This window comes from Hibiscus syriacus, unplaced genomic scaffold (assembly GCF_006381635.1).
Source record: "Hibiscus syriacus cultivar Baekdansim isolate YM2019G1 unplaced genomic scaffold, ASM638163v2 tig00017128_pilon, whole genome shotgun sequence".
Lineage (NCBI taxonomy): Eukaryota > Viridiplantae > Streptophyta > Magnoliopsida > Malvales > Malvaceae > Hibiscus > Hibiscus syriacus.
The window spans coordinates 44,511-69,337 of record NW_024062399.1 but is presented as its reverse complement, the minus strand read 5'-3'; the positions used below and the strand labels follow the sequence as shown (position 1 = coordinate 69,337).

General features: G+C 35.0%; 2 protein-coding genes across 2 annotated transcripts; both read left to right on the top strand.

Moving 5' to 3' along the window:
* Positions 1 to 8,647: 8,647 nt before the first annotated feature.
* On the top strand, positions 8,648 to 9,841 carry LOC120208712. Its single transcript, XM_039207923.1, has 2 exons — positions 8,648 to 9,274; positions 9,365 to 9,841. The coding sequence occupies exons 1-2, from the start codon at positions 8,648 to 8,650 to the stop codon at positions 9,839 to 9,841; spliced, it is 1,104 nt and encodes a 367-aa protein (XP_039063854.1).
* An 11,783-nt stretch (positions 9,842 to 21,624) lies between these two features.
* Positions 21,625 to 22,209, top strand: LOC120208710 (uncharacterized mitochondrial protein AtMg00810-like). The gene has a single exon (XM_039207922.1). The coding sequence runs from the start codon at positions 21,625 to 21,627 to the stop codon at positions 22,207 to 22,209; it is 585 nt and encodes a 194-aa protein (XP_039063853.1).
* The last annotated feature ends 2,618 nt before the right edge of the window (positions 22,210 to 24,827 follow it).

Below are 24,827 nucleotides of genomic sequence, written 5' to 3'. Positions count from 1 at the left end.
TATTTTAACTCAAAAACTTCAGTAACATAGATCTCATGAACTGCTCCCCGATATACTTGTTCTTGAACTCCTCTTGAAAGAACTGCCAGTTCACTTGCTCGGGCGATGAATACATCGTCGTGTTTATCCATCATACCCGAGTCGAACCTCTAGTTAATGACACTTCTCCGCCTAACTTATCATGATCGGTGCACTGTAGACTTTCCAACATCGCCTTAACGTCATTTAACCATAAATCTACATCCATTGGACCTTCACTTTCATCACCCCTAAACTCTGGAGCTCCCAAACTTCTTAACTCATTTGGAATTAACATTCATAGTACGGAAGGAGAAGGAGGAGCGGAGGAGGTTGAAATCGCGTCAAGATAGCATCTAGAGCTTGCATAAAAGCTCTAAACTCTGGAACAGGCATACCCTGAGGTGCCGGTGCACTGGTATTATGAGACAGAATCGGATGTTCGCTATTCTCTTAATAGCTCTCACTACCCGATTCGTCTCTACTCTCTCGACCATCAACTCTTCTGGAGTTCGTAGAATTAGACATCTATCAGATCATTCATAAAATAGTAATTACATTGTAAAGAGAGACATCTTTTATAACACCCATAACCCATATATTTATACCTATACAGATTATAGATGTCACCTAAATTTTGAAATCCATTTTCAATTCAAAAGTGATTTAAAATATGTTTTCTTAAAATGGTAATGATATTATAAAAATATCATATCATATGAATTATGTTTCATTTTAACAAATTTAAGGCAAAAGATTTTTTATGAATAGTACCATGAACAATGAACAGTGAGAGTATCGGTACACTATAGCAAGGTATCGATACCCCTTTAGCATTCTGGAAATTTTTAACGTTAGTATTATTCATCACTATTCACTACTACAGTAATTTCATCAAAATATATAAAACTCATAAAAACTTAACGTTTCATCATTATAAAGTTACCATTTTGTTTCCAAATTTGTTCAACAAACCAAATAGAACATTAATAATTAATTCCACTAATAAAGTCAACATTATATCTTACGATGTCTTACTATTATTGAAATATACTCCTCGATGCTTGATGTCGCTTTGAACTCTTTATTCCACTACTGGCTTTTTACCTACACGTGAAAATCATCACACGCTAAGTATATACTTAGTGAGGCAATTAAAATAATAAACAGTGGAATACAATTCATGCATGAATTTCATTGACCAAAAACAAATGCCATAAGATCATGTTACATACATGTCCAATATTTTGCCATGATCAAAATATTATAACTGAATATAAAAATTCTTTCCAATATACTTGCCATTTATTCCATAAGCTCGTAAGCTTATTTGCATACTTACCATTTATTAACCAATAAACCATAAACCATAGCCCATAGCCCAATATAAAACCCTGAGGACCCTGGGTACACGAGTCAAATATAAGCAATGTAGTGCTAACCCGTATGACGCATAAGGTCGTGTCCACCATCCATACTAGGTATCCTTAAGTGCAGTCTTGTATATGACACATAAGGTTGTGCCCACCATATACACTAGGTATCCTTTAGTGTATCCCAAATATGCAGCCTGCTGCTAGACTCTATGGCCTGCCAACTATGCACTGTCCCTCAATGACTTGCTTGGGCATACAGTCTATTTTATTTGATCCATCCATGGAAAAGTATATTATCAATATTTCACATTGGGAAATTCATACCCGAAATAATTTTCTTGGTAAAATATCATATTATTCATGATCAATGCTTTATAATTTCACACCATGGCAAATCACTTTCACATTGAAGTTATAAAAATGACATAATATCATGCTGATATAAACAAGGTCGACTTATCGCAAGTCTTCCTGATGATGTATAAAATATCTATGTACATTGTCATGCATGTATTGCACTCACCTTGACACTTTATATAATCCACAATATGAGCCTCACTAATTGTCCAAAATAAACCCTTTTCTATTTGACTTGCTTCGATCACAATTCAATAACAATCTGTATAAATCACAAATTCAAATGACACATATGTTAGTATTGTACTAACATAAACACATCTCATAACAACTCCATAATATACTTGGAACTCATTTCCTACCAAATATTTAACACTTGATAATTCCTTTTAACATTGGTACCAATTTTTTCAATTACATAAAATGGTTCTTCACCATTTTATCACTTAGATACATCATGATCGAATATTTTATCCTTTAAAACTACATTTTCATGATTTTGCTCGATTTTGATTCGATTCAAGCATGAAATTAACTTTCAAACAACCTTTTAACATATCTACAATCAAATCCCTAATCAACTCTCATCAAAACACAAAGTTCTCTAACTTATAATTTGGTCAAATTTTATATAATAATATGTAGAAAGATTTAACATGTTTTAACCATAAATCAAGCTTGAAAATGAATCTACAACTTCAAAAACATCAAGATTCATGATAAATTTCATGAACCCTATCATGAACATAAACTGTTAGATTTGGGATCTTTGAAATCCAACAAGGTTTGAAAGAAATATTGGTACCAAATGATAGCGTTTCTCGCGTATATCACTTTTCTATTTCACGGCATATCCCGAATTCCAAAGGAATTTAATCAAAAATGGAAAACAAATTATTTTTCCCTTACCTTGGTATAGCTCACGTCCATGGAGAAGAGATGAACACTTTGGTATGAAATTTCAAATATTTTGCATGCTTATCTATGCTTAAATTATCATTTAATGAATATTAAATTCATTAAATTGAGAAAATACCAATATACCCTTAATGAAACTTCATAATTACCATAAAACCAAGATTCCTATCCTTATCATCTTCCAAATCATATCTCCTGAACCTTATCTTCATCCATAAGATAAATATGAACAAATAATATCTTAGTTTACCGATTTGCCCTTGCTATTTTCCAAAAATTACAATTCAGTCACTTTATTCAAACAGTTCAAATTAAACATGGAATTAAACCATTATATATTATTTTCTAACATTTTAAAATTTGAAAACAATATTTTTATTTCCTTATTTTCATGACCCATTTGTAATTTTTCTAAAATTACATTTTGGTCCCTAAACTTTTAAATGTTTATACTTTATCACTAAACTTTACCAAATTTATAATTTGGTCACTAAATAAATCCATTTATGCAAAAAAAAATTCTTTTTGAAAAAATTACCACTTAATTCTTTAAACTTTTCCCAAATTTTCTTCTTTGACTATCAAACTTTCAAAATTTGTATTTTGGTCATTATCTAAATTTTTGGGATATTACATCTTTCATATTCATTCTATACTCTATCAGTAACCTTAACATCTTAGTGGCATGTAAACTCTTTTTATAGAAAAATTTACACCTGATTCGGCCGAGAATCGACTAAACCTATAGCTCTGATACCAATAAATGTAACACCCATCTACCGTATACCCATATGTATAAGAGGTATAGATGTCACATCAATAATATTATTATTCTTAATTTAACATCCCATAAAATTTTGTTTCATTTTATAAAACATTTAATTCACTTAAAAGAAACCATACATTACTTAAATAAACAATTAAAAAGAGATGTTCCAACACCTCATCATTTTACACAGTTTAATTTAAGTACTGATCAGAGCGTTTTTACTAAACCCTATTACATGCCAACTAAAATATAACAAAGTTATACATATATGTCATACAATTATTGATGAGGCGACTCTGACTGGATGTTAAAGGATCTCCTTACTCAGTTGTATTCAACATATGCGTGAACTAAACACACGTTAAGTATTACTTAGTGTGGCATAGTTTAATCACAAGTAAAGCTCTAAACACAAGTAATTTATTATACTTCACGTTCCAAGGAATCTTTAAATTGAACAAGTAATTCTATAATTTGCATCACTCATGCTTTTAACCTCATTTATCAACCATTACCAGAATCTGTAATTTCAATAGTAAATTAATACGATTAGTATGATTTCCTTATCATTTTAGCACATGAAGTGCCCTATCTAGAAATTCATACACTTAGTATGATTTCCTTACCATTTTAGCACACAAAGTGCTCTATCTGGAAATTCATACACTTAGTATGATTTCCTTACCATTTTAGCAAAGGAAATGCCCTATCTGGAAATTTATACACTTAGTATGATTTCCTTACCATTTTAGCACACGAAGTGCCCTTTGGTAATTCACCATACATACATCAATAAATTATACTATTATAATTATTATAGTATATATGTACATAATTAAATGTACTCATGTGGTTCACATTTCTTAAATATTCAAACTGGGAAGATGATTACTCCAGAACTTGGCCCCTGCCTTTCGCCTTACTTGACTCGGGAGCTTGATTTTGATTTATCCCACATTCATTAAATACATACATAATATCAATTGTTAGTGTATTTTTCTAACAATTATAACTTAAACATTAATCAAAATACTTATTATTAACCTTTATACAACAATATCAACCCAACTTAAAATTTCTGGCCCTTTAGTATCGATACCCTTAATATGGTATTGATACTACCCTACTATGGTATCGATACCCCCTTTCGGTATCGATACCAAAATTAGCTTCGATGTATCTTGGTATCGATACCCTCACCATGGTATCAATACTACTATACTAGGGTACCGATACGCCCTTCCGGTATCGATACCAAAATTAGGTTCGATGTTACCTGGTATCGATACCCTCACCATGGCATCGATACTACCTCATCAGTATCGATACTTCTTGTATAATTCAGCCCAATTTTTGCCTATAGTATCGGTACTGTTCTTAGCAGTACCGATACCCTCGCCCATAATTTCCAGTTTTCAGCTCGAAAATTACCCAATTGGGGTCAAAGTTCTTTATATTTACCCCATTCAATACTATTAAACTCTTCCTTAACTATCTATACTAACATTTCTGTATTTTGCTTCCTAAAACATCTAACATCTTTAAAGAACATTCAATTCTAAGAATCAAACCACTTTTTCTAATATGTTCCTTAACCCATTTTATACTTCTAATCTCTCATTTACCTCTTTGGCAAGTCAAATCTAGCATTAAACCTCAATAAACACCAATATACCAACATATCATTTCAAAACCCAATTCCTAAAATCTCCCATATTTTCTCTATTTGATAGTTTTAATCTCACTTAATCCTTCCTTAAACTTCTAGTATACTCAATGCTTTAAAGCCCAACAAAAAACGAAGTAATAAACTAGTGAATGGAAAACTCACCTTTGAGCGATGGAGGAAGGTTATGCACGGGAAAGAAGAAGAAGGAAAAGAGTTGACCAAGCTTAAAACCCCTTTTCCCTTTTCTCTCTGCTTTAATATCCTAAGAGAAATGAATTTTAAATTCATTTACTCCAATTGACCAAAATGTCCTTTATAATCATCCATTACTACAATCTAGTTTTAAACTACACTTCCCAATTCATTCTCACCTTTTATCATTTAATCTCATAAATCCTTATATTTTTAAATCATTTCAATAGAGTCCCTAATTAGGTATTTAGGGCATTACATGTTAAGTATAAATTGTTGAATTTAATATATCTATTCTTTAATATAATTTTGAACTGTGCCGGGTTTATTTTGAAAGATGAATTCGATGTTATTGAAGTAAAGTGATAGATACTTATATTTTGAAATTATTATTAGTAATTGACATTATTATTACAAGTAAAAAAGATATAAAAAAATAACACACATTGTTCACAATCCAGAGCTAGTAGCAATCCTTCATTGCTAGCTATCAATCTTATTTAAATATTATATAGAAACAAAATAATAGTGCAAATTAGAATACAAATTTGTGACCATGAAGTGAATTATTTGAAAAAAAATGAATTCGGGCTGTGGCTCGACAGTGACTTTTGCTCTGATTTAAAATTTTCATTTTATACATGAAAAAAGAATGTTCTTTCACGAATAATTATTATTCTGTCGAGTTTGTCCTAGGTGGGCTTGAATTGTCATTTTAAATGTAAACATAAAATTTTGGAGGAATTTAGTGCAAATTGGAATATAAACTTGTTACCATGAAAATTAAGATTAAATTACAAATTGCAATGAATGTTAAGTATATATTCGTGGATTCAATATATCGATTCTTTAATATAATTTTGAATCGTGCCAAGTTTATTTTGATGGATGAACTTGATCTTATTGAAACCAAGAGATACATACTTATATTTTGAAATTATTAATTGAAGTAGAAAAGCCACACTAACGCTCATTGTTCATAAGCGAAAGCTAGTAGCAATCCTTTATTGCTGGCTGTCAAACTTATTTAATATTATATAGAAACAAAATACTAGTGCAAAGTGTAAATGACTACTATTTTATATTTTATTTGCTTTCGACGGACTCACCATCAAATCACACCACAAATTGCCTAGATATGAAAAGAGTAAATTTAAGCATACGCGATTTTGGCGGTTACGATTAGTGCACCACTAGGTGTACTGATTTGTGCCTTTGACGTATACATCATACCATCAGGAGTGGTCCATGAATAAGTGGCTTCATTGAATTCAAGATCGTTCCGGATATCTATCAATGTAACAACAACAATAGGAGGAAGGACTCGGATTGCGACCTAGTATTGATAAATGAGTTAATTATTATATATAGTATATAATAAAAAATAAAACAAGAAAATAAGATTTAGATTTAAGGTAATTGTTGACTAAATAACGACCCAGTTAATCAGTTCGTTACCATACGCAACCGATCTGGGCAAAGTGCTTGACATATTCTGTATGAATGAAACGGCTTTTGGACCATCTTTAATCTTTAACATAGCGTTATCATAAGTTGTTAAATCGAACGTTACGTCGTCGCCATTAAGATTTGTAAGTTTCACGGTTGCGGTTGTAGAAGCCATTTGTTGTTAGCTTAACTAAACTTATGTATTTGATTTGCTTGTGTTGTGCTATATAGCTGAATGCATACACATATTTATACAAAGTTTTGTAGCACAATAAGATAATATAAATAAATGATGTCAACTTTTAATAGCTTCATAATTAATTTTTTTTGAAGATTATTAAATCAAAATGATAAAGCTACTATCTATTCTTCTTCAGTTACCACTTCAAATGATCACGTGTTTTTTATGTATCAAATTTTTGTCTTTTTCAAGATTATTAATATTATTATATTTCATGCATTGTTGTATTATTGAGCTCAAGTACGTGCAGGGGGCTTGGGAGAGGTCAGGACTAAGTTTTTGGGAGGGAGAGATTTCCTTTTAGAATTCATGGATGAAGAGCTTTATACGTTCATGAAAGAGCATAATTGGTCGTTCTTACGGGAAGTTTTCCTGGAAGTTAATCCTTGGACAGAATCGTACAAAGCGTCTGAAAGGGTAACTTGGATTAAATTAATCGGTGTGCCATTACACTGTTGGAACCATAACACGTTCAAAAGGATAGTTGAGCAATGGGGAGAATGTTTGGCGATGGGAGAAAACGCTCTTCAGGAAGTGGGATGTGAGGAGATGACTATCTTGATAGCAACTAGAAGAAAGGATTTGATTGATGAGGTGGTTGATTTGGAGGCAGGAAGGGATGTTTTTAAAATTAGAATTGTGGAACAGACTACTAGTAGAAGTGATACGAGCAGTCATAAGAAAGAAGTAAAAGTTAATTTAGTCACCGATGATTCGAGTTCGTCGGCAGTTAGGAGTATGGAGCCATCGGAGGAGGAGAAGTCAGAGAGGAGGCATGTGGAAGATGATAGTCATTTAATGTGCATGGGGAACATTTCAAGAGGCGGCTGCATGTAGGGGATGGAAGACGTAGAGAGAAATATAGGGGAGGAAGCAATTGTGGGTTAGAGGGTCAATGATGTTTGTTCTGGGAAATCACAAAAGCAATATGAGGTGGAGGTGGAAAATGAGGTGGATGTGGCAAAAGATGATTGCATGTTACTATTTAAGGCGGTGGATGATAATGAAGGTATAAATGAGAATTTAAAGGATTTGTCTCTATGGGAAGGGAGGTTAGGTTCAAAGGTAGCGTAGGATACGGATTATATGGGCCTTACAAATTTCTTTTCTAAAAAAGGATCCAATGAGGATCAATTGGACGGGTGCTTGGTAGATCCGAAGGTAAGTAAGCCCAGTTTGGGACGGGAGGGGAAGAATGGGAAAAGGGGCTCTGCATGCAAACGATATCGAGCGATGATAATTTTATTCCCAAACCTAAGCAGAACGTTAGAGCAAAGGAGGGAAAATTAAGAAATACAATTCTATCCAAAAATGTCAAGAAAAATATGGTGTTACCTAGAGAAAGAATAGAAGTTGTCATGTGAAGAAAAACCATAAGAAGGAGCTAAGTGAGGAAGAGTTGACTGAACTTGAAGGAAGGTGCTTGTCCGATTCGGATCTCCAAGAACGTTGGTAGAGGCAAAAGCTGGAAGTGAGGAAAACTTTACAAATTGGTAGAGAGTTGGGTATTCAGTTTAAAGGCTCAGAGGAGGCGTTGGTTAAGGAAATTTCAGCTGTGGACGATCTTGAAGGAGAGCCCAATCCCTGTCCATTGAATTCTAGAAGGTATCAGAGGGGGAGATGCCAAGATACGGATTCTGTCTTGGAATATAAGAGGTATGGGTTCTAATGTGAAAATCTCAGAGCTTAGGAAGTTTATTCGGACTTATAGAATTGAAATGGTACTATTACAAGAGACTAAGAAGGAGGATTTTATGGATACTGAAATTAGTAGTTTTTGGTGTGATGATGACTTTGAATTTAGATTCTCGAAAGCAATGGGAAAATCTGGGGGTATTCTGTCTGTTTGGGATAAAAGTCGATTTAAGATCCTGGATAGCTTAATTACAGATAGATTTATTTTGATAGAAGGGAAGTACGCTTCACATGATTTAATATATTCTGTTATGAACGTTTATGCTCCTTGTGAAGTATCTGAACAAGTCATAGTATGGAGTACAATTATGGAAGTTAGGAGGAAAAATAAGAATAGATGGTTCATGGCAGGTGATTTCAATACAATAAGAAATAACAGTGAGAGAAGCGGGTGTTCTTACAGACAAATGGAGATTGTAGAGTTCAATTCGTTCATAGAGGCTTGTAATCTATTTGACATGCCTTTATCTGGGAGAAAATTTACGTGGTTTGGACCGGGAAATAGAAAGAGTCGTTTAGACATAATTTTCATTGAGGATGACTGGTTTAATGAAAATAGTGATGCAACTCTTTTTGGTTTATCGAGAACGGTATCGGATCATATCCCTATAATTTTGGGGAAATAAGTGGTGGATTGGGGGCCTAGACCGTTTAAACTGATTAATTGTTGGTTAAATCAGGAGAGTTATATTGAGATTATTAAGAAGGCATTGCAGCATGAAGAAGAAGGCGATGTAGATTTAAGCGTGAAATTAAGAAGAGTGAAAGGAGCACTTCAGAAATTGAATTTACAGATTTATTGGAATATTGATATTGAAGCTAAAAGAATGGAGAAGAGGATTAATGAGTTAGATATGAAAGGCGATGCTGATGGGCTAGATGATCGAGAAAGGGAGGAACTACTGAGTTGTAAAAGAAGGCTATGGGACATATTGAAGGAAAATGAGGATATATGGAGCCAGAAATCAAGATCGAACTGGCTCAAATTGGGAGGTGAAAACACTGCTTTTTTCCATAGAGCAGTTAAGATTCGTAGTAAAAAGCGTTTGATATTGGGAGCTAATTTGGGAGAGGTCGATGAATTTGAGCCGGACAAACTTAGAGCTAAGGTTTTTAATTTCTTTAGCAACCACTTCAGACGCAAGGAAAAGGAGTGAAAGACGGAGATCAATTTTTCGTTCAAACAACTATCAAGGGCGGATGTAGAAGGGCTGGAAGTGAATTTTTCTATTGAAGAAGTAAAGGATACAGTGTGGAGTTGTGGGGAGGACAAAGCTCCGGGTCTGGATGGATTCAATATAGTATTTTTTAAGAAATCATGGGAGTGGGTAAAAGTAGATATGATGAAGACCTGGACAGCTTCTATAGGAATGGAAAATTGGAAAAGAATGTCAATTCATCTTTTTTAGCATTGATTCCAAAGGTGGCCAATCCGACTGAAATTTTGGAATATAGACCGATCTCGTTGGTGAGCAGTTTGTACAAAATAATTGATAAAGTGTTAGCAAGGAGATTATGAGGTGTGATTGGAAAAGTGATTAGTGAGACTCAATGTGCATTTATAGCAGGTAGACCGATTTTTGATAGAATTTTAGTGGAAAATGAAGTTATTCATTCATTGAATATAGAGAAGGGAGGGAGAGGTGGATTGATATTAAAACTAGATTTTGCAAAGGCATATGATTGTGTTTATTGGGAGTTTTTAGACTCTGTGCAACATAATATGGGTTTTGGAAGCACATGGAGACGTTGGATTTGGGAATGTATTTCGACAGTTAGAGTTTCTATTCTTTTAAACGGGTCTCCTACAAAAGAATTTAAAATGTACAGAGGTTTACAACAGGGAGATCCATTGTCCCCTTTTTTGTTTATAATGATAACTGAGGCTCTTCATCTTTTGCTAGAAGGAGAGCTGTTCACAAAGGATACATTGATGGTATTGAAAATGTGGCACCAAATATAAGTATTTCACATTTGTAAATTAGGCTCTTCATCCTAAGTGTGGTTCATGAATTAATAATTCTCGACAGGAGATTTGTGGATTGTAGAACCTGTTTAGTTGGCAAGGAAACTCATATACAAGATAAAACTCATTAAAAGTACTTTTAAAAGTATGGGTAGAAATATCAAAAATATCCGAGTTATCGTGATATACATCTTTTATATGTTCAATTCTTGGAATAGTAGTATGCTTAAGAGTATACCTTCGTGGTAGTGCTTCGTCTAATGTGTTTTGCTTACCTCGGTCAGCTACACACTTAAAGGAGTTGTGTTTAGTATGGATGACAACTTCACGAGCCTTACCCTGTATGAAGGAGAAGAAGTATGTTACAATGTCATTAAAATTAGTAATAAAATACTTACCTTTGGACTCCCATAAATCGTGACTCTTCATTGATATGGCATAGTGATTAGGGCTTTCAGGTTGTAACCCGTCAGGAGAGTCACCTAATATTATTTGACAACTCTTGGCTATGGAAGATGGTGTGGGCCAGTCTCGTGTTGCTTTTACTATTTCATTATTTACATGGATTTCCTATGCACAAACTATAAAGCCTGTAGAGTTGTTTAAATCATGTTTCGTCATTAAGATGGCGTCATGACTAAGGCTTTCCTGGATGTAGCCTTTTTGTAACAAATCCAACTATTTGGTTTCTTCGAGATTATATGTTTGACGAGGTATGAAGGAACCTTGAATTAGATTGGTTTGGCATTTGTTTCCTCTTTTCAGTGGTAGTTCGTTAGGTAGATCACCTAACACTTCTCAAAAATCCTGTAAAATAGATGAAAACACACTAGGCAAATCCTTGTTAATGTTAGAAATCGAAACAATTGATTCCCTAAAGTGAACAAGGATGCAAGGTTATTTGTAAAGAAGGTTCTCTCTCAATTCTTTTGTGCTCACACATAGATTTTGAGTCACTCTTTTCTTCTCACATTTAGGTTCACTCACCTCCCATGGGTCATTATTCTTTTAGCTTTTATAACTAGCGACCTCTTTTGCTTTTGCCTCTTTCTCAACTTTTTCTTTTTTTGCTTTCCGTACCTCCTCACAAATTATCATTTGATCTTTAGGGACTGGAAGTGTGTCATTCTTTGCTGGTCGTTCTTTCTTCTTGTCATGTTTGTCATCTCTTGGCTTTTTTAGAGAAGATGGAGTAGAAGATGAGGAAGGATTACCTTGGTAATAGGATGAAGTACCTTGGTAATGTTCACTGAATCGAGATCTCCTTTGGATTTGTGCTTCGATTGTCATTGCTTTCTTTAGTGCGTCTTCAAGGTTTTCGTACCCTTGTAGATCAAGAAGATCAATGATCTTTGAGTTTAAGCCGACGATGAATCTTTACACGGTGACCTCTTCTTTTTCAGTTATGTTAGCCCTATTGAGTAAGGACTGCATCTCCTTATAGTACTCTTCAACTGAACTTCTACCTTGTTGAAGTTGGTCTAGTCGTAGTTTAACTTCTCGTGCATAATGTTCGGTAGGAATCGCTTCCTCATGGTTTGTTTGAGGTCAGTCCAAGAACTGATTGTTGGAATTTGGAAGTTCTGGATCTTTTTCCTTATTTTCATCCACCAAGTTCGAGCATATCCTTCGAATTGTGTGGTGATGAGGTGAACTTGTTTAGCTTGGGGGCAGTCATGGTATGCGAACATAAGATCAACTTTTCCTTCCCATTCGATGTACCTGTCTGGATCATTATCTCCTTTGAAAGACATGATCGTGAACTTTTGTTTTGCAAATAGTTTGGGTGCTTGAAAATGTGGTTGTTCTCGCTCGGGTACCAAAAGTTCAACATTGTTTGGTCTTGGATTCTGGTTTGGTAGATTCAGTAGTGGTTTTTGTCGTTCTCTAACTATTTCATCAAATCTTTCAACTTGAGTCGTGAGTCGGGTAAGTGTGGCTAAGATAGTCGTAAGTGTCTTGTTGTTATTGTCGCCCATCCTAAAATCATAACACTCAAAAGAAAATTTTATAGTAAAATAAAAATAAAAGGAAGAAAATTCAACAAAGCAAGAAACCTCACAAGTCACTCCAAGAAAGTAACACAACGAGAGGCAAGTAAGTCGATCTTGTACTCTTTAAAACTCACTTTACCAAGTAGTCTTCCACAATTCGTATCGGAGTTTGATTACTAGCAAAGGCGATAAGAAAAAACTTAAAAGTTCTAAAAGGCCAAACAAGGGTTAGACTCCAAGAGAACGAGAATGCAAAGAAGGAAGAAGTATGCAAACTCTTTAGTCTTACTAACACAAGAAAGATAATGTGTTAGATAATGCACAAGAAAAATAAAAAGAAAAAACAAAAGAACTTAAAGCACTAAGAATCAAAGAAAAAAAAAGAACCAACCCAGAAACCTGGAAAACGGTGGATCCACTTGAGCAACGTTTTTGAGGGGGTTACCGATGTCCAAAAATTTTGGGAAAATTCTTGAATGTCTTTCGATGCGTCAAGAAACCACCTGTAAAATTTCAGAACCAAATATTTTCAGTAGTATCCAGTGAACTCTGTTGAACGGTGAGTCCTCAAACAATCTATTTTTCTTGATCACTTTGTTCGAAGATGTTCTTGATCTCTAAATATTCTGATTTTTTTGTAAATGATCTTAAATATATGAAGTTGCAATATGGAAATTTTCACCACGGAATTCCTCCTGTAGAATTTTCGAGAAATTCGACAAGATCCTAGACCGAATCTGCCGATGAAACTTGAAGAATGTATTTGAAGATACTAATGAACTCCTATTTGGGTGAAATTAGGATTGGAGATTTATATTAGGATAAATATGATATCTGGAGAAAATCAGCCCTAAATACCTTCGTTTGCAATTTTTTTGAAATTTTGGGTTTTTTATTTTTTTTATTTTTTTGTTTTTGCCTTTTTTTTTTGTTTTTGTTTTTTTGTTTTTTTTAAAAATAGCAAACTAACTAGAATGATTTGAATCTAAATTAAAATTAAATAAAAAGAACCTGAAACGATGAATCTTTTCTGGACTAGCTCTGTTGGGATACCTTGACGGTTTTGTGTGCAAGAACAAGCAAGATTGCTTGCTTCTTTCCAAGAATCGGCCCAAATCTGATACCAATTGATAGGGAAGCGGTGGCGGATTGATGACCATTGCTCTTGTTGAAGAATCAAACATAGAAAATATCTATACTCGATGAAGAACAATAAGGGATGAATGGGGAAGGTGGCGGTAATAAATAGGGTTCCTTAGGGTTTCTTTTTGGTGCTGGAAACAAGATAAGAAATAAGATTAAAAAAAGATAAAGAAAAGATTAAGGAATTGCAAATAAAATAAGATAACCAAGAAATCAAAAGATCTCCCTTGTGAAGGTGAACGATAAAGATGATTGATGACGTGGATAGATATATGGAAAATCGATGGATAATGTCCTATCAAGCCCTCCTAGTCGCAATGAAAAGGAAAACACGATAATATGGCTCTAACCAACCCTCCTAGTCGCGATGAAAAGGCAAATTGGAGTGTGAAGATAAATCTCCCTCACAAGAACTTGAAAGAACTCAAGGAGAATAAGCTTCGAAGGCACAAGACAATCAGCACTTGCAAAAACGAACTCTCGTTGTATTATTAATCAAAGAAATCTTGAATTACAAAGTTTAATGAAGCCTCCTTTATATAGGGTTGAGTTCTAAAGGTCCTAAATAACTAATGAATAAAATAATAATAATTAAACATATCTCAACTCTAATTCCTAATAAAATAATAATAACTAAAGATAATATTTTTAACCCAACCTTAATTCTTAATAAAATAATAAATCTAATCCTAAAAGATAATGCATCATCCTATATTAAGTTATATTACAAATAATCAATAAAAAAATTGAAAATTCGTAATATTTACAAAATCCCGTATTAATCCCGTATAGGATTTTCTGCATGTACCATCTTCAGTAAAATAGCCATATCTTGAGTTCCCAATATCGAATTGATGCGATTCAAGAACCGTTGGAAAGATAAGAGACAGACAGTCATATCTCCAGAAGACATCTTGACTAAATAAGATCAGGATCCCATTAAAAAAGTCGTCGTAAGTCTGCTTCTGTTCTGATATTCTTTTCCAATGCTTGGACGAGTGGATCATTTGGAAGAGTTATTACTTCTTCCTTTTATGTGGGCCTTGTGATGCATGTATCATCCTCCCTTTCTTCAAAAAGATTTGACCTCGAATCTGAAACATTAAAGGGAGCAATATTAGAATCGTTTAATGATTCATTCATATTATACTTACCGAATAGATATGCTTTGAATCTTCGAGACTTTGTTCTTCTAATTGGTTCGAGTAGAAACATTAGTCCAAAGAAGCATGTATTATGGACTCTGGAGCATGTATCAGAGATATTTTGTTACCGTTTGTTTGACCCTCCTTGTTGGGGTATCTTCAACTTATTTTCTTGTTATTGGTGTCGTATGGAAACCAAGTGTCTCTTGATTTTAGAGTTCAAGGAAGGAAATTAAGGTTTAAGTTTTCTTTTGGGGTTCAATTTTTGGGAGAAAGAAAAGAAAATAAGTGAACTTTAGTTTGTTAGGTATAAGTTTTGGTATCTCGATCACCATTGTTGGTGGTCGGAGTGTAGAGTAGCTATCAAAGCGGTGGTCGATGGCGTTGTTTCGAAGATTGAGAGGGGGTTTGGCCGAGAGGAAAAAGAGATAATTGAGAGGAATTTGTCAAAAGGGAAAAATGGTGATTTTAGAAGATGATACAAATAACCTAAAATAGAAATTCTTTAACCTAAATACCTTGAACTTTTGGGGTAGTCACACAATGGCCTTTCTAAGTTAGGTGTGTTTTCACGTTTTGGTCTCCATGTCTTCAGTTTTTTTCCTTATTTTATTTCCGACTCACTAACTTTTATATTCCGACTCACTAACTTTTATATTATTTCGATTCTAACTCCTAACATTTTACTTTTATGCAATTTTGTTTTTATTTTCTTTGAATTTCAGTACTTTTTTTTTTGCATTTTTACTTTTTAGCATTTTATTTTACTTTATTTACATTATAGTATTTTATTTTCCTTTATTTATATATTAGCACCTTTATTTCATTTTATCAATATTTTAGCACTTTATATTTTATTATTTACATTTTAGTACCCCTTCATTTTTGAAGTTTACTTTTTGATATGTTTCGATATGTTAATTCTAGCTTTTAACTACAATCAAAAGTCATTTTAACAACTAATGTTTCAATTTTTAACGGCCATTAATAAAATTGACAAATAATGGGGACAAATTGCACTTACAATGATTTTTGCAGCCGGTGGAATTTGAGCTAAGATAATTGGCAAGGAGTGTGAATGGCCAAACCACCATATTTGAAGAAAATTAAATATATTAAATAAAAAAAATTAAGAAATATCATTCAATCTGGTAGTGACATGTGTCACCATCTAATTAGAGATTAAATTTATTCTAATTAAATTAAATTATGACCAAATTGATAAGATATCTAAATATTAAGGACCAAATATGAAATTATACTAATTTTTTAACTGCCACATCACCTCCTATGTTTAAAGTTAATGGAAGGCGGTTTGATTGAACCATTTAAATAATTGGATGGTCTGATTGATAAAATTAAAATGTTGGTGGTAAAAATTATTTTTTACTATTGTTTGATAGTCCCCGTGTAGTTTACCCTTGTTTTTAATTTAATTTCTCTTCCAATCGCATATAATAGATATTCTAGATTTATTTTTCATATACTTTTTAAACATGTGCATTTATTAACTTTGTCACATATATATTTATCATTAAATATAATTATATATAGTATGTGGAGTTTTCTTTTCTTTACCAATATATATCTAAATATAATATTTATTATATCCTTTTACTATCAAAGATTATTTCCTTTATATTTACGTGCGTATATTGTCACGGACCGCGACCATGAGGGCGAGTCCAACACCCACTAGCGCACATCCGTGCACATCGAAACACTCCCAGGCCCAAACGATCAGGCGATACGTAAGTCTTCCACAAAACGCACCAAGGGATGCACCAAGCCACCGCATCAGAATTTGATAAGACCGAGCACACTGTGACTCAGGCCCTCTCCAAGCCAATATCGACCTTCCCTAAGAAAAAGGACAAAGTCACCATCATTATTTAAGTAGGATTCAACCTTTAGACTTTTAACTAAAGTAGTGATGTACTTTTGGTTATAGTAGAAGTAGACTTAGTCATTAACTCTTAGGGATTATCATTATAAAAGAGACCTCCTCATGCCCATTGTGTTCATTTATTCTTTCTCTTATTTTCGTTTATATTCTCTTTGTGCTTACTTTCGTGACAATCTAATCAACCAAACTTAGGTTTCAAGGCTACTTTAGCGCCCAGTAACTGAGCAAAGTGACCAATGGTCGCACGGACCTGCTAGCCAACAGTCTAGCCCCTGTCAATATGCATATTTACCCTTGTGTTATTTTATTGTAATAAATATATCTAAATATGTTAATGTTTGTTTATATATATATATATATGTATACATAAAAATATTTACGTACCGTATTATGTAGATGTATGACATAGTTTTAATTAGTTTTGTATATATTACGTAATATATATTTACACCCATGCGTGTGCTATACCATATGAAATATGTGTTATGTGCGTGAATAAGAGACATAAATGCAGAGATAGAGAGGAAGAAGGAAGAAATTTATATAAAAAATTGAGAGAATATCCAGCAAAATTCATAACAGATTATTACAACTTTTTTTATTTATATGCGTATCCTTTAGAAAAGGAAAAAGTCGGTTAGATCCTTGGAAGTTTTTCTCTCTCTGCAGCTCCTACGCTCCTCTTGGATTTCCTGGTATACTGTTGCAGAGGTGCCAGCTCCCACATGATTCACTGGAACAGTTTTTTCTTGTTAGTCCATGACAACACCCTCTCCTGCAGAATTAACCTTGTCCTCATGGTTTTCACTGATGACATCCTTCGTAACCTCTTCTAGCTGTAAATTAGGGGTGAAAAGGTAAACTAAAACATAATTCAGTTCCTTGTAGGCGAGCTAATTCTATCCACAACTCAGTCAAGAAAAAGCGATCGTGATCACCAACTATACTGCATGGAATACCTTGAAGTTTGATGACCCTTTGGAGCAAAATACGAGCCAAAAATGTAGCATCGAAGGTGACGAGTTAGACTGAAAAATCGGCCATTTTTACTGAGACGATCAACGAAAACCAAGATAGTTTCCTTACCATCTGATTCGGGCATTTTGATAATGAAGTCGAACGTTATATCTTCAAAAACTTAATCAAGGGAAGGGGTTGAAGAAGCCCTACCGGAGCAAAACTATCACTCTTCATTCGTTGGCATATTTGGTATTTAATTATGAACCGACGAACATCCTTGGGCGTACCCGGCCATTAAAGTTTACCGCTAAATGGTGAAATGTTTGTGTAATTCCAGCATGACCCCCATTAAGGAACGATGGTCACCCTATGGTGATCTTCCGTTCCATAAAACTCAAAAAAAAAAAAAAATTCTTGCGCAGCTGCTAGCAATTCCTCCATTTCCTTGCTAGTAAACAAGGGAATCTCAATTTTAACCCATTTTGTGTTGAAGAATGATTCAACGTCATACAAATTTTAGTATTGACTGTTGTGGTTCATTATTTTTCTGATTTTATTGTTATTTATGTGCAGTAGTGGTTCCTTTTTTCTGTTAGTTTGTTGTGTTGTCAAGCCTATAAAAGGCCTATGTTTGTTCCATTCTAAGCATTGAATAAAAAAAAAAGAAAGTTCTGTCATCTAAAGTCCATTATTTCTTCTTTATTTTTCTACATTTATGGTATTAGAGCCAGGTTCGTTTGTAGCTGGGATTTGTAACAAATGGCGCCTAACGTCAATGTCGTGATTGTATCTCAACTATCGATTCCAGTCTTCAACAGAGAAAGCTATGAGTTTTGGAGCATCAAGATGAAGACCTTGTTCAAGTCTCAAGATCTTTGGGACTTGGTTGAAAATGGTTGTACCGAACCAGATGAAGAGGGGAGATTGAAAGAAAATAAGAAGGACTCAAAGGCATTATTTTTTATTTAGTAAGTCGTTCATGAGACTGTTTTTTTGAAAATTGTTACAGCGAAAGAAGCTTGGGGAATCTTGTAAACAACATTTTAAGGCTCCTCTAAGGTAATGAAGATAAAACTTCAATCACTTCGTCGGGATTTTGAAACCTTGCATATGAAAGGTGGAGAGCCGGTGCAGGATTTTTTATCCAGAGTTGCTGAAATTGTCAACAAAATGCGGTCTTATAGGGAAAATATTAATGATCAAACAATTGTTGCAAAAATTTTAAGGAGTCTCACTCCTAAGTTTGATCATGTAGTGGCTTCCATAGAAGAATCCAAATACCTGGAAACATTCACATTTGATGAGTTGATGGGATCATTGCAGTCCCACGAGGCGAGGCTGAACAGAACGGAAGAGAAGACCGAGGACAAGGCTTTTCATGTGAAAGGGGAGGCATTTCCCTAGATAAATGAACAAAAATGGCAAGGTCAACTTGGATCTCGTGGACGAGGAGGTCGCGACAGAGGACGAGGCCGAAGCGATGGCTACCAAAGTCAAACACAACAATGAGATAACAAAAGGGTTATCCAATGCTTTTACTGTAAAAAATTTAGGCATGTGAAGGCAGGTTGCTGGAGAAGATCAAAGCTGGAACAAGCAAGTTATGTAGAGCAAGAAGATGACGAGATTAAATTGTTCATGGTGTATCAAGAAAATGAAGCAAGCCATAGGAACATTTAGTTTCTAGACAGTGGGTGCTCGAATCATGACTGGTGTGAAGTCATTGTTCAATGAGATTGATGAAACCTTCAAACAAAAAGTAACACTTGGAGACAACAAGCAAATTCAAGTGGAAGGGAAGGGCAATGTGGCAGTCAAAAGTAGTTCTGGTAATGTGAAACTTCTCTATGACGTTTATTACATTCCAAGTCTGTCACAAAATCTGTTGAGTGTAGGGCAATTCATGGCTACTAGATATTCTATCATGTTCGAAGATGCCTCATGTGTGATCAAAGATAAAAAATCATATCAAACTATAGTTGACGTTCGCATGACACCAAACAAGTTATTCCCACTTGTTATTTCTGATGTTCAAAACCATGCACTTGCTGTCAAAGAAACAAGTGAGTCGAGATTATGGCATTTGAGGTATGGGCATTTAAAATGTCAAAGGTTTGAAATTATTGTGTCAAAAGAAAATGGTTGATGGATTGCCTAAAATTGAGTCTTTAGATATATGTGAAGGGTGCATACATGGAAAACAATGTAAAAAGCCATTTCATGTGGGGAAGTCTAGAAGGGCAATGAAGTGCCTTGAACTTGTACATGCTGATGTGGTTGGTCCCATGAAAACTCAATCATTTGGTGGGAGTAGATATTTTTTTATTATTTACAGATATTGTAGCCGGATGAGTGGGGTTTACTTCTTACAGTTCAAGTCAGAAACATTTGAAAACTTCAAAAGATTCAAGGCACTTGTGGAGAAGCAAACTAGAAGATGCATCAAGGCTATGCGTACAGATAGAGGCGGTGAATTTGTATCACATGAGTTTAATAGTTTCTGTGAAAAACATGGTCTGAGAAGAGAGCTGACTGCTCCATACACTCCAGAGCAGAACGGTGTTGCTAAACGAAAGAATCGGACGGTTGTGGAAATGTTAAGAAGCATGTTGAAAGCTAAAGGACTTCTGAATCAATAATGGGTAGAAGTTGTTGCAACTGTAGTCTACTTTTTGAATTTTTCACCAACAAGGGTTGTTCTCAATCAAACTTCATATGAGGATTGGTACAAAAAAATACCTTGGGTAAGCCACTTAAAGGTTTTTGGTTGTGTTGCTTATACTTTATTTTACTCTTATAAACGCAGCAAACTTGATGAAAAATCAATAAAATGCATTTTTGTTGGTTATTGTTATGAGTCCAAAGCTTACATGTTGTATAGTCCTATTGATGGCAAAATAATAATCAGTAGAAATGTGATTTTCAACGAGGATGCAAGTTGATCTTGGGAAGAAAATGCAGCTGATGTCAAGTTTGAAATTGCAAGTAAAGAAGCAACTCCACAGATTGAAGTGTTACAACCGTCTTCTCCAAATCTATCGTCTCCTCCAACTTCGTCAAGTGCATCTTCGAATGGTAGCATTTCCTCCGATGATGAGACTCCTCCAAAGAAATTCAAAACTTTGTCAGAGATTTATGCTTCTACGCAGGCCTTGTTTGTTGTTGATCCTACAACTTTCGAAGAAGCGGCAGACAAAGAGGAATGGAAAATTCCAATGAAATAAGAAATTGCAAAAATACAATGTAATAAGACATGGGAGCTTGTAGATATTCCTAAAGATAGAAGAGCTGTTGGTGTTAAATGGGTCTTTAGAACTAAGTTCAACGCAGATGGAAACATTCAAAAGCACAAAGCACGTCTAGTGGCGAAAGGATATTCACAACAACCAAGTGTAGATTTTGATGATACTTGCTCTCTGGTTGCACGATTTGAAACCATTAGGATTGTTTTGGCGTTGGCTGCACATTTAAAAAAGATAGTGTATCAATTCGATGTTAAGTCAGCTTTTCTGAATGGTGATTTACAAGAGGAGGTCTATGTTGCTCAACCTGACGGATTCACGATCGAAGGCAAAGAAGAAAAAGTGTAGAAGTTACGAAAAGCTCTCTATGGGCTGAAACAAGCTCCGTGCACATGGTACAATAAAATCGATGCATACTTTCTCAGAAATGGTTTTGAAAGAAGAAAGTATGAGTCCAATCTTTATTTTAAACAGTAAGGTACCCATGATTTTCTATTATTTGCCTTTATGTTGATTACATGATTTACATGGGTTCCTCAAGCCTTATAAATGAATTCAAAGCTTGTATGAAAAAGTAATTTGAAATGAAGGATCTTGGAGCATTACAATTTTTTCTTGGACTTGAGGTGAAGCAGGTTGAAGATGGATTCTTTGTGTCGCAAAAGAAATATGCTGCTGATTTACTTAAAAAATTAAAGATGACGGGGTGCAAAATTGTAGCAACACCTATGAATTTGAATGAAAAGTTGAAGAATGATGATGGTACTAAAGCAACAGATGCAAGGAGCTTTAGAATTCTAGTTGGAGGCTTGGTTTACTTGACTAATACGCTATCGGACATTTCTTTTGTTGTTGGAGTTATTTCAATGTTCATGCACTGTCCATCAAGGTATCATTTTGGCGCTGCAAAAAGAGTCTTACAGTATATTGCCGGAACTCTTGATTTTGGACTATGGTATGAAAATATTTCAAAGTTCAATTTGAGTGGTTATACAATTAATGACTGGGCTGGATGTTTGGAGGATAGAAGAAGCACGTCAGGTTATGTCTTTGGCTTTGGATCAGGTGTTGTTTGTTGGTGTTCTAAAAAACAAGCTATAACACCTCTGTCTTCATCGGAAGCTGAATATAAAGCTGCAACTTCACCAGCTTGTCAAGCTCATGGTTAAGAAGGATCCTAGCAGAGAAGGAAACAACTGTGATCTACTGTGACAATCAAGCAGCGATCTCCATGTCCAAGAATCCATCCTTTCATAGAAGAACAAAGCATATAGATATTAGGGTACACTTCATTCGTGATCTTGTGTCTGATGGATCAATTATTCTGAAATATTGCAATACAAATGAGAAAATGGCAGATATACTAACGAAGTCTCTCCCTAAAGATAAACATGCTTACTTCAGACAACAACTTGACGTTTGCAACTTTGAATCAAGGTGGAGTGTTGAAGAATGATTCAAAGTCATCCTATTTTTAGTATTGACTGTTGTGGTTCCTTATTTTTCTGATTTTATTGTTATTTACGTGCAGTAGTGGTTCTTTTTTTCTATTAGTTTGTTGTGTTGTCAAGCCTATATAAGGCTTATCTTTGTTCCATTCTAAGCATTGAATAAAAAAACAGCAAGTTCTGTCATCTAAAGTCTATTATTTCTTCTTTATTTTTCTACATTTTGGAGAGAAAGGAAAGACATCCTCTGATCAGTACGAGCTTTTGCTTTTCTAGGAAGAATAGTGCTATCGTCGATCACTTCGCCCCCACAAGATGAGTTTGCGGATACTCCAAGCTGAGTGGAAATGGATTGTAGTTGACGGGCCATCTCTTGAAAAGTAGTCTGTGTGGTAGCATTCCATTGTTGTTGCTCCTCTGTAAACTTTTGGAGCGATGTCAACAATTCTCGTGGTGTTTGCTGGTGTCTTAAAGAGCTTAGGTAGAGTCCGAATGGGTTACCATTGTGGTAAAGTCAACGAAAGCACCAAATGTTATGTGCGTGAATAAGAGACAGAAATGCAGAGATAGAGAGGAAGAAATAAGAAATTTAGATTGAGAAAATTGATAGAATATCCAGAAAAATTCATGACAGATGATTACAATTTTTCTTATTTATTTGCCTATCCTTTAGAAAGGGACAAAGCCGGTTAGAGCCTTGGAAGTCTTTCTCTCACTGCAGCTCTTATGCACCTCTTGGATCTTTGGTTATCGTTGCATAAGTCACAGCTCCCACATCATTCACTGGAGCAATTTTTGCTGGTTCGTCCATGATAACACCCCTTCCTACAGAATTAACATTGTCCTCAAGGTTTGCGCTAATGACATCCTTCGTGACTTCTTCTCGCAGCAACGACAGTGGTGTGATCTGCTGAGTGGGAAGACCTTTACAAGGTTTCAACTGTGAAATTTGAAAAACGTGATGAATAAGAGTAGAGGTAGGTAAATCAAGCTTGTAGGCAACTCGACTGACCTTGCGGAGAACACGATATGTTCCAAAATATTTTGGTCATCGACCTGATTCTTCATACGGTGTTGTGCTTGCTGTAAATTACCCTTTAAGACTCGCGGTAGTTCATCACGTTCCAGCAACTGGCGATTAAATAGAGCATTAGAAAAACTGCCTTCCAAATAAGTCCATATAGTAGGAGGGTCGCGGCCGTACAAAACTCGAAATGGAGTCATCCCCGTAGAGGTTTGGTAAGCGGTATTATAACAATAATCGACCCACAGTAAATATTGTTCCCATTTACTCAGATCATTTGCTGCCATACAACGCAAAGACATTTGGAGACAGCGATTTGAAGCTTCCGTTTGACCATCGGATTGAGGGTGATAAGCTGAACTAAAACATAATTCAGTGCCTTGTAGGTGAGCCAATTCTGTCTACATCTCACTCAAAAATAAGCGATCGTGATAACTGACAATACTACGTGGAATACCTTGAAGTTTGATGACCCATTCCACCAAAATGGCTGTCCCTTTTTCCCATATGTATGGGGTAAGGGGAGGTAAGATAGTAGGCTATCCCCATTCCACCAAAATACGAGCCACAAATGCAGCATCAAAGAGACGAGGTAGACTGAAAAATGGCCATATTTAGTGAGGTGATCAACGACAATCAAGATAGCTTCCTTACCATTGGATTTGGGCATTTCGATTATGAAGTTGAGCAATATATCTTAAAAACTTGGTCAGGAATGGGAAGGGGTTGAAGAAGACCTGTCGGAGCAAAACTATGACTTTTCATTTGTTGGCATATTTAGCATTCATTGATAAACCGACGAACATCCTTCGACATACCTGGCCAATAAAAGTTTACCGCTAAACAGTGAAATATTCGTGTAATTCCAATATGACCCCCTATTAAGGAACAATGGTCACCCTATGGTGATCTTCCGTTCCATAAAACTCAAACAAATCTTGCGCCGCAGCTAGCCATTCCTTCGGATCCTTGACAGTAAACAAGGGAAGCTCAACTTGAACTGGTTTAAGAGCAAAAGGAAAGATATCCTCTGAGTCAGTACGAGCTTTTTCTTTTCCATGAAGAACAGTGCCATCGTCGATCAATTCGCCCCTACAGATGAGGTTACGGATACTCCAAGCTGAGGGGAAATGGATTGTAGTTGACGGGCCATCTATTGAAGAGTAGCCTGTGTGGTAGCATTTCATTGTTGTTGCTCATCTGTAAATTTTTGGAGCTATGTCAACAATTGCTCGTGGCGGCTGGTGGTGTCTTGAAGAGCTTTTATAGAGTTCGAATAGGTTACCATGGTGGTAAAGTCAACGAAAGTTATGGG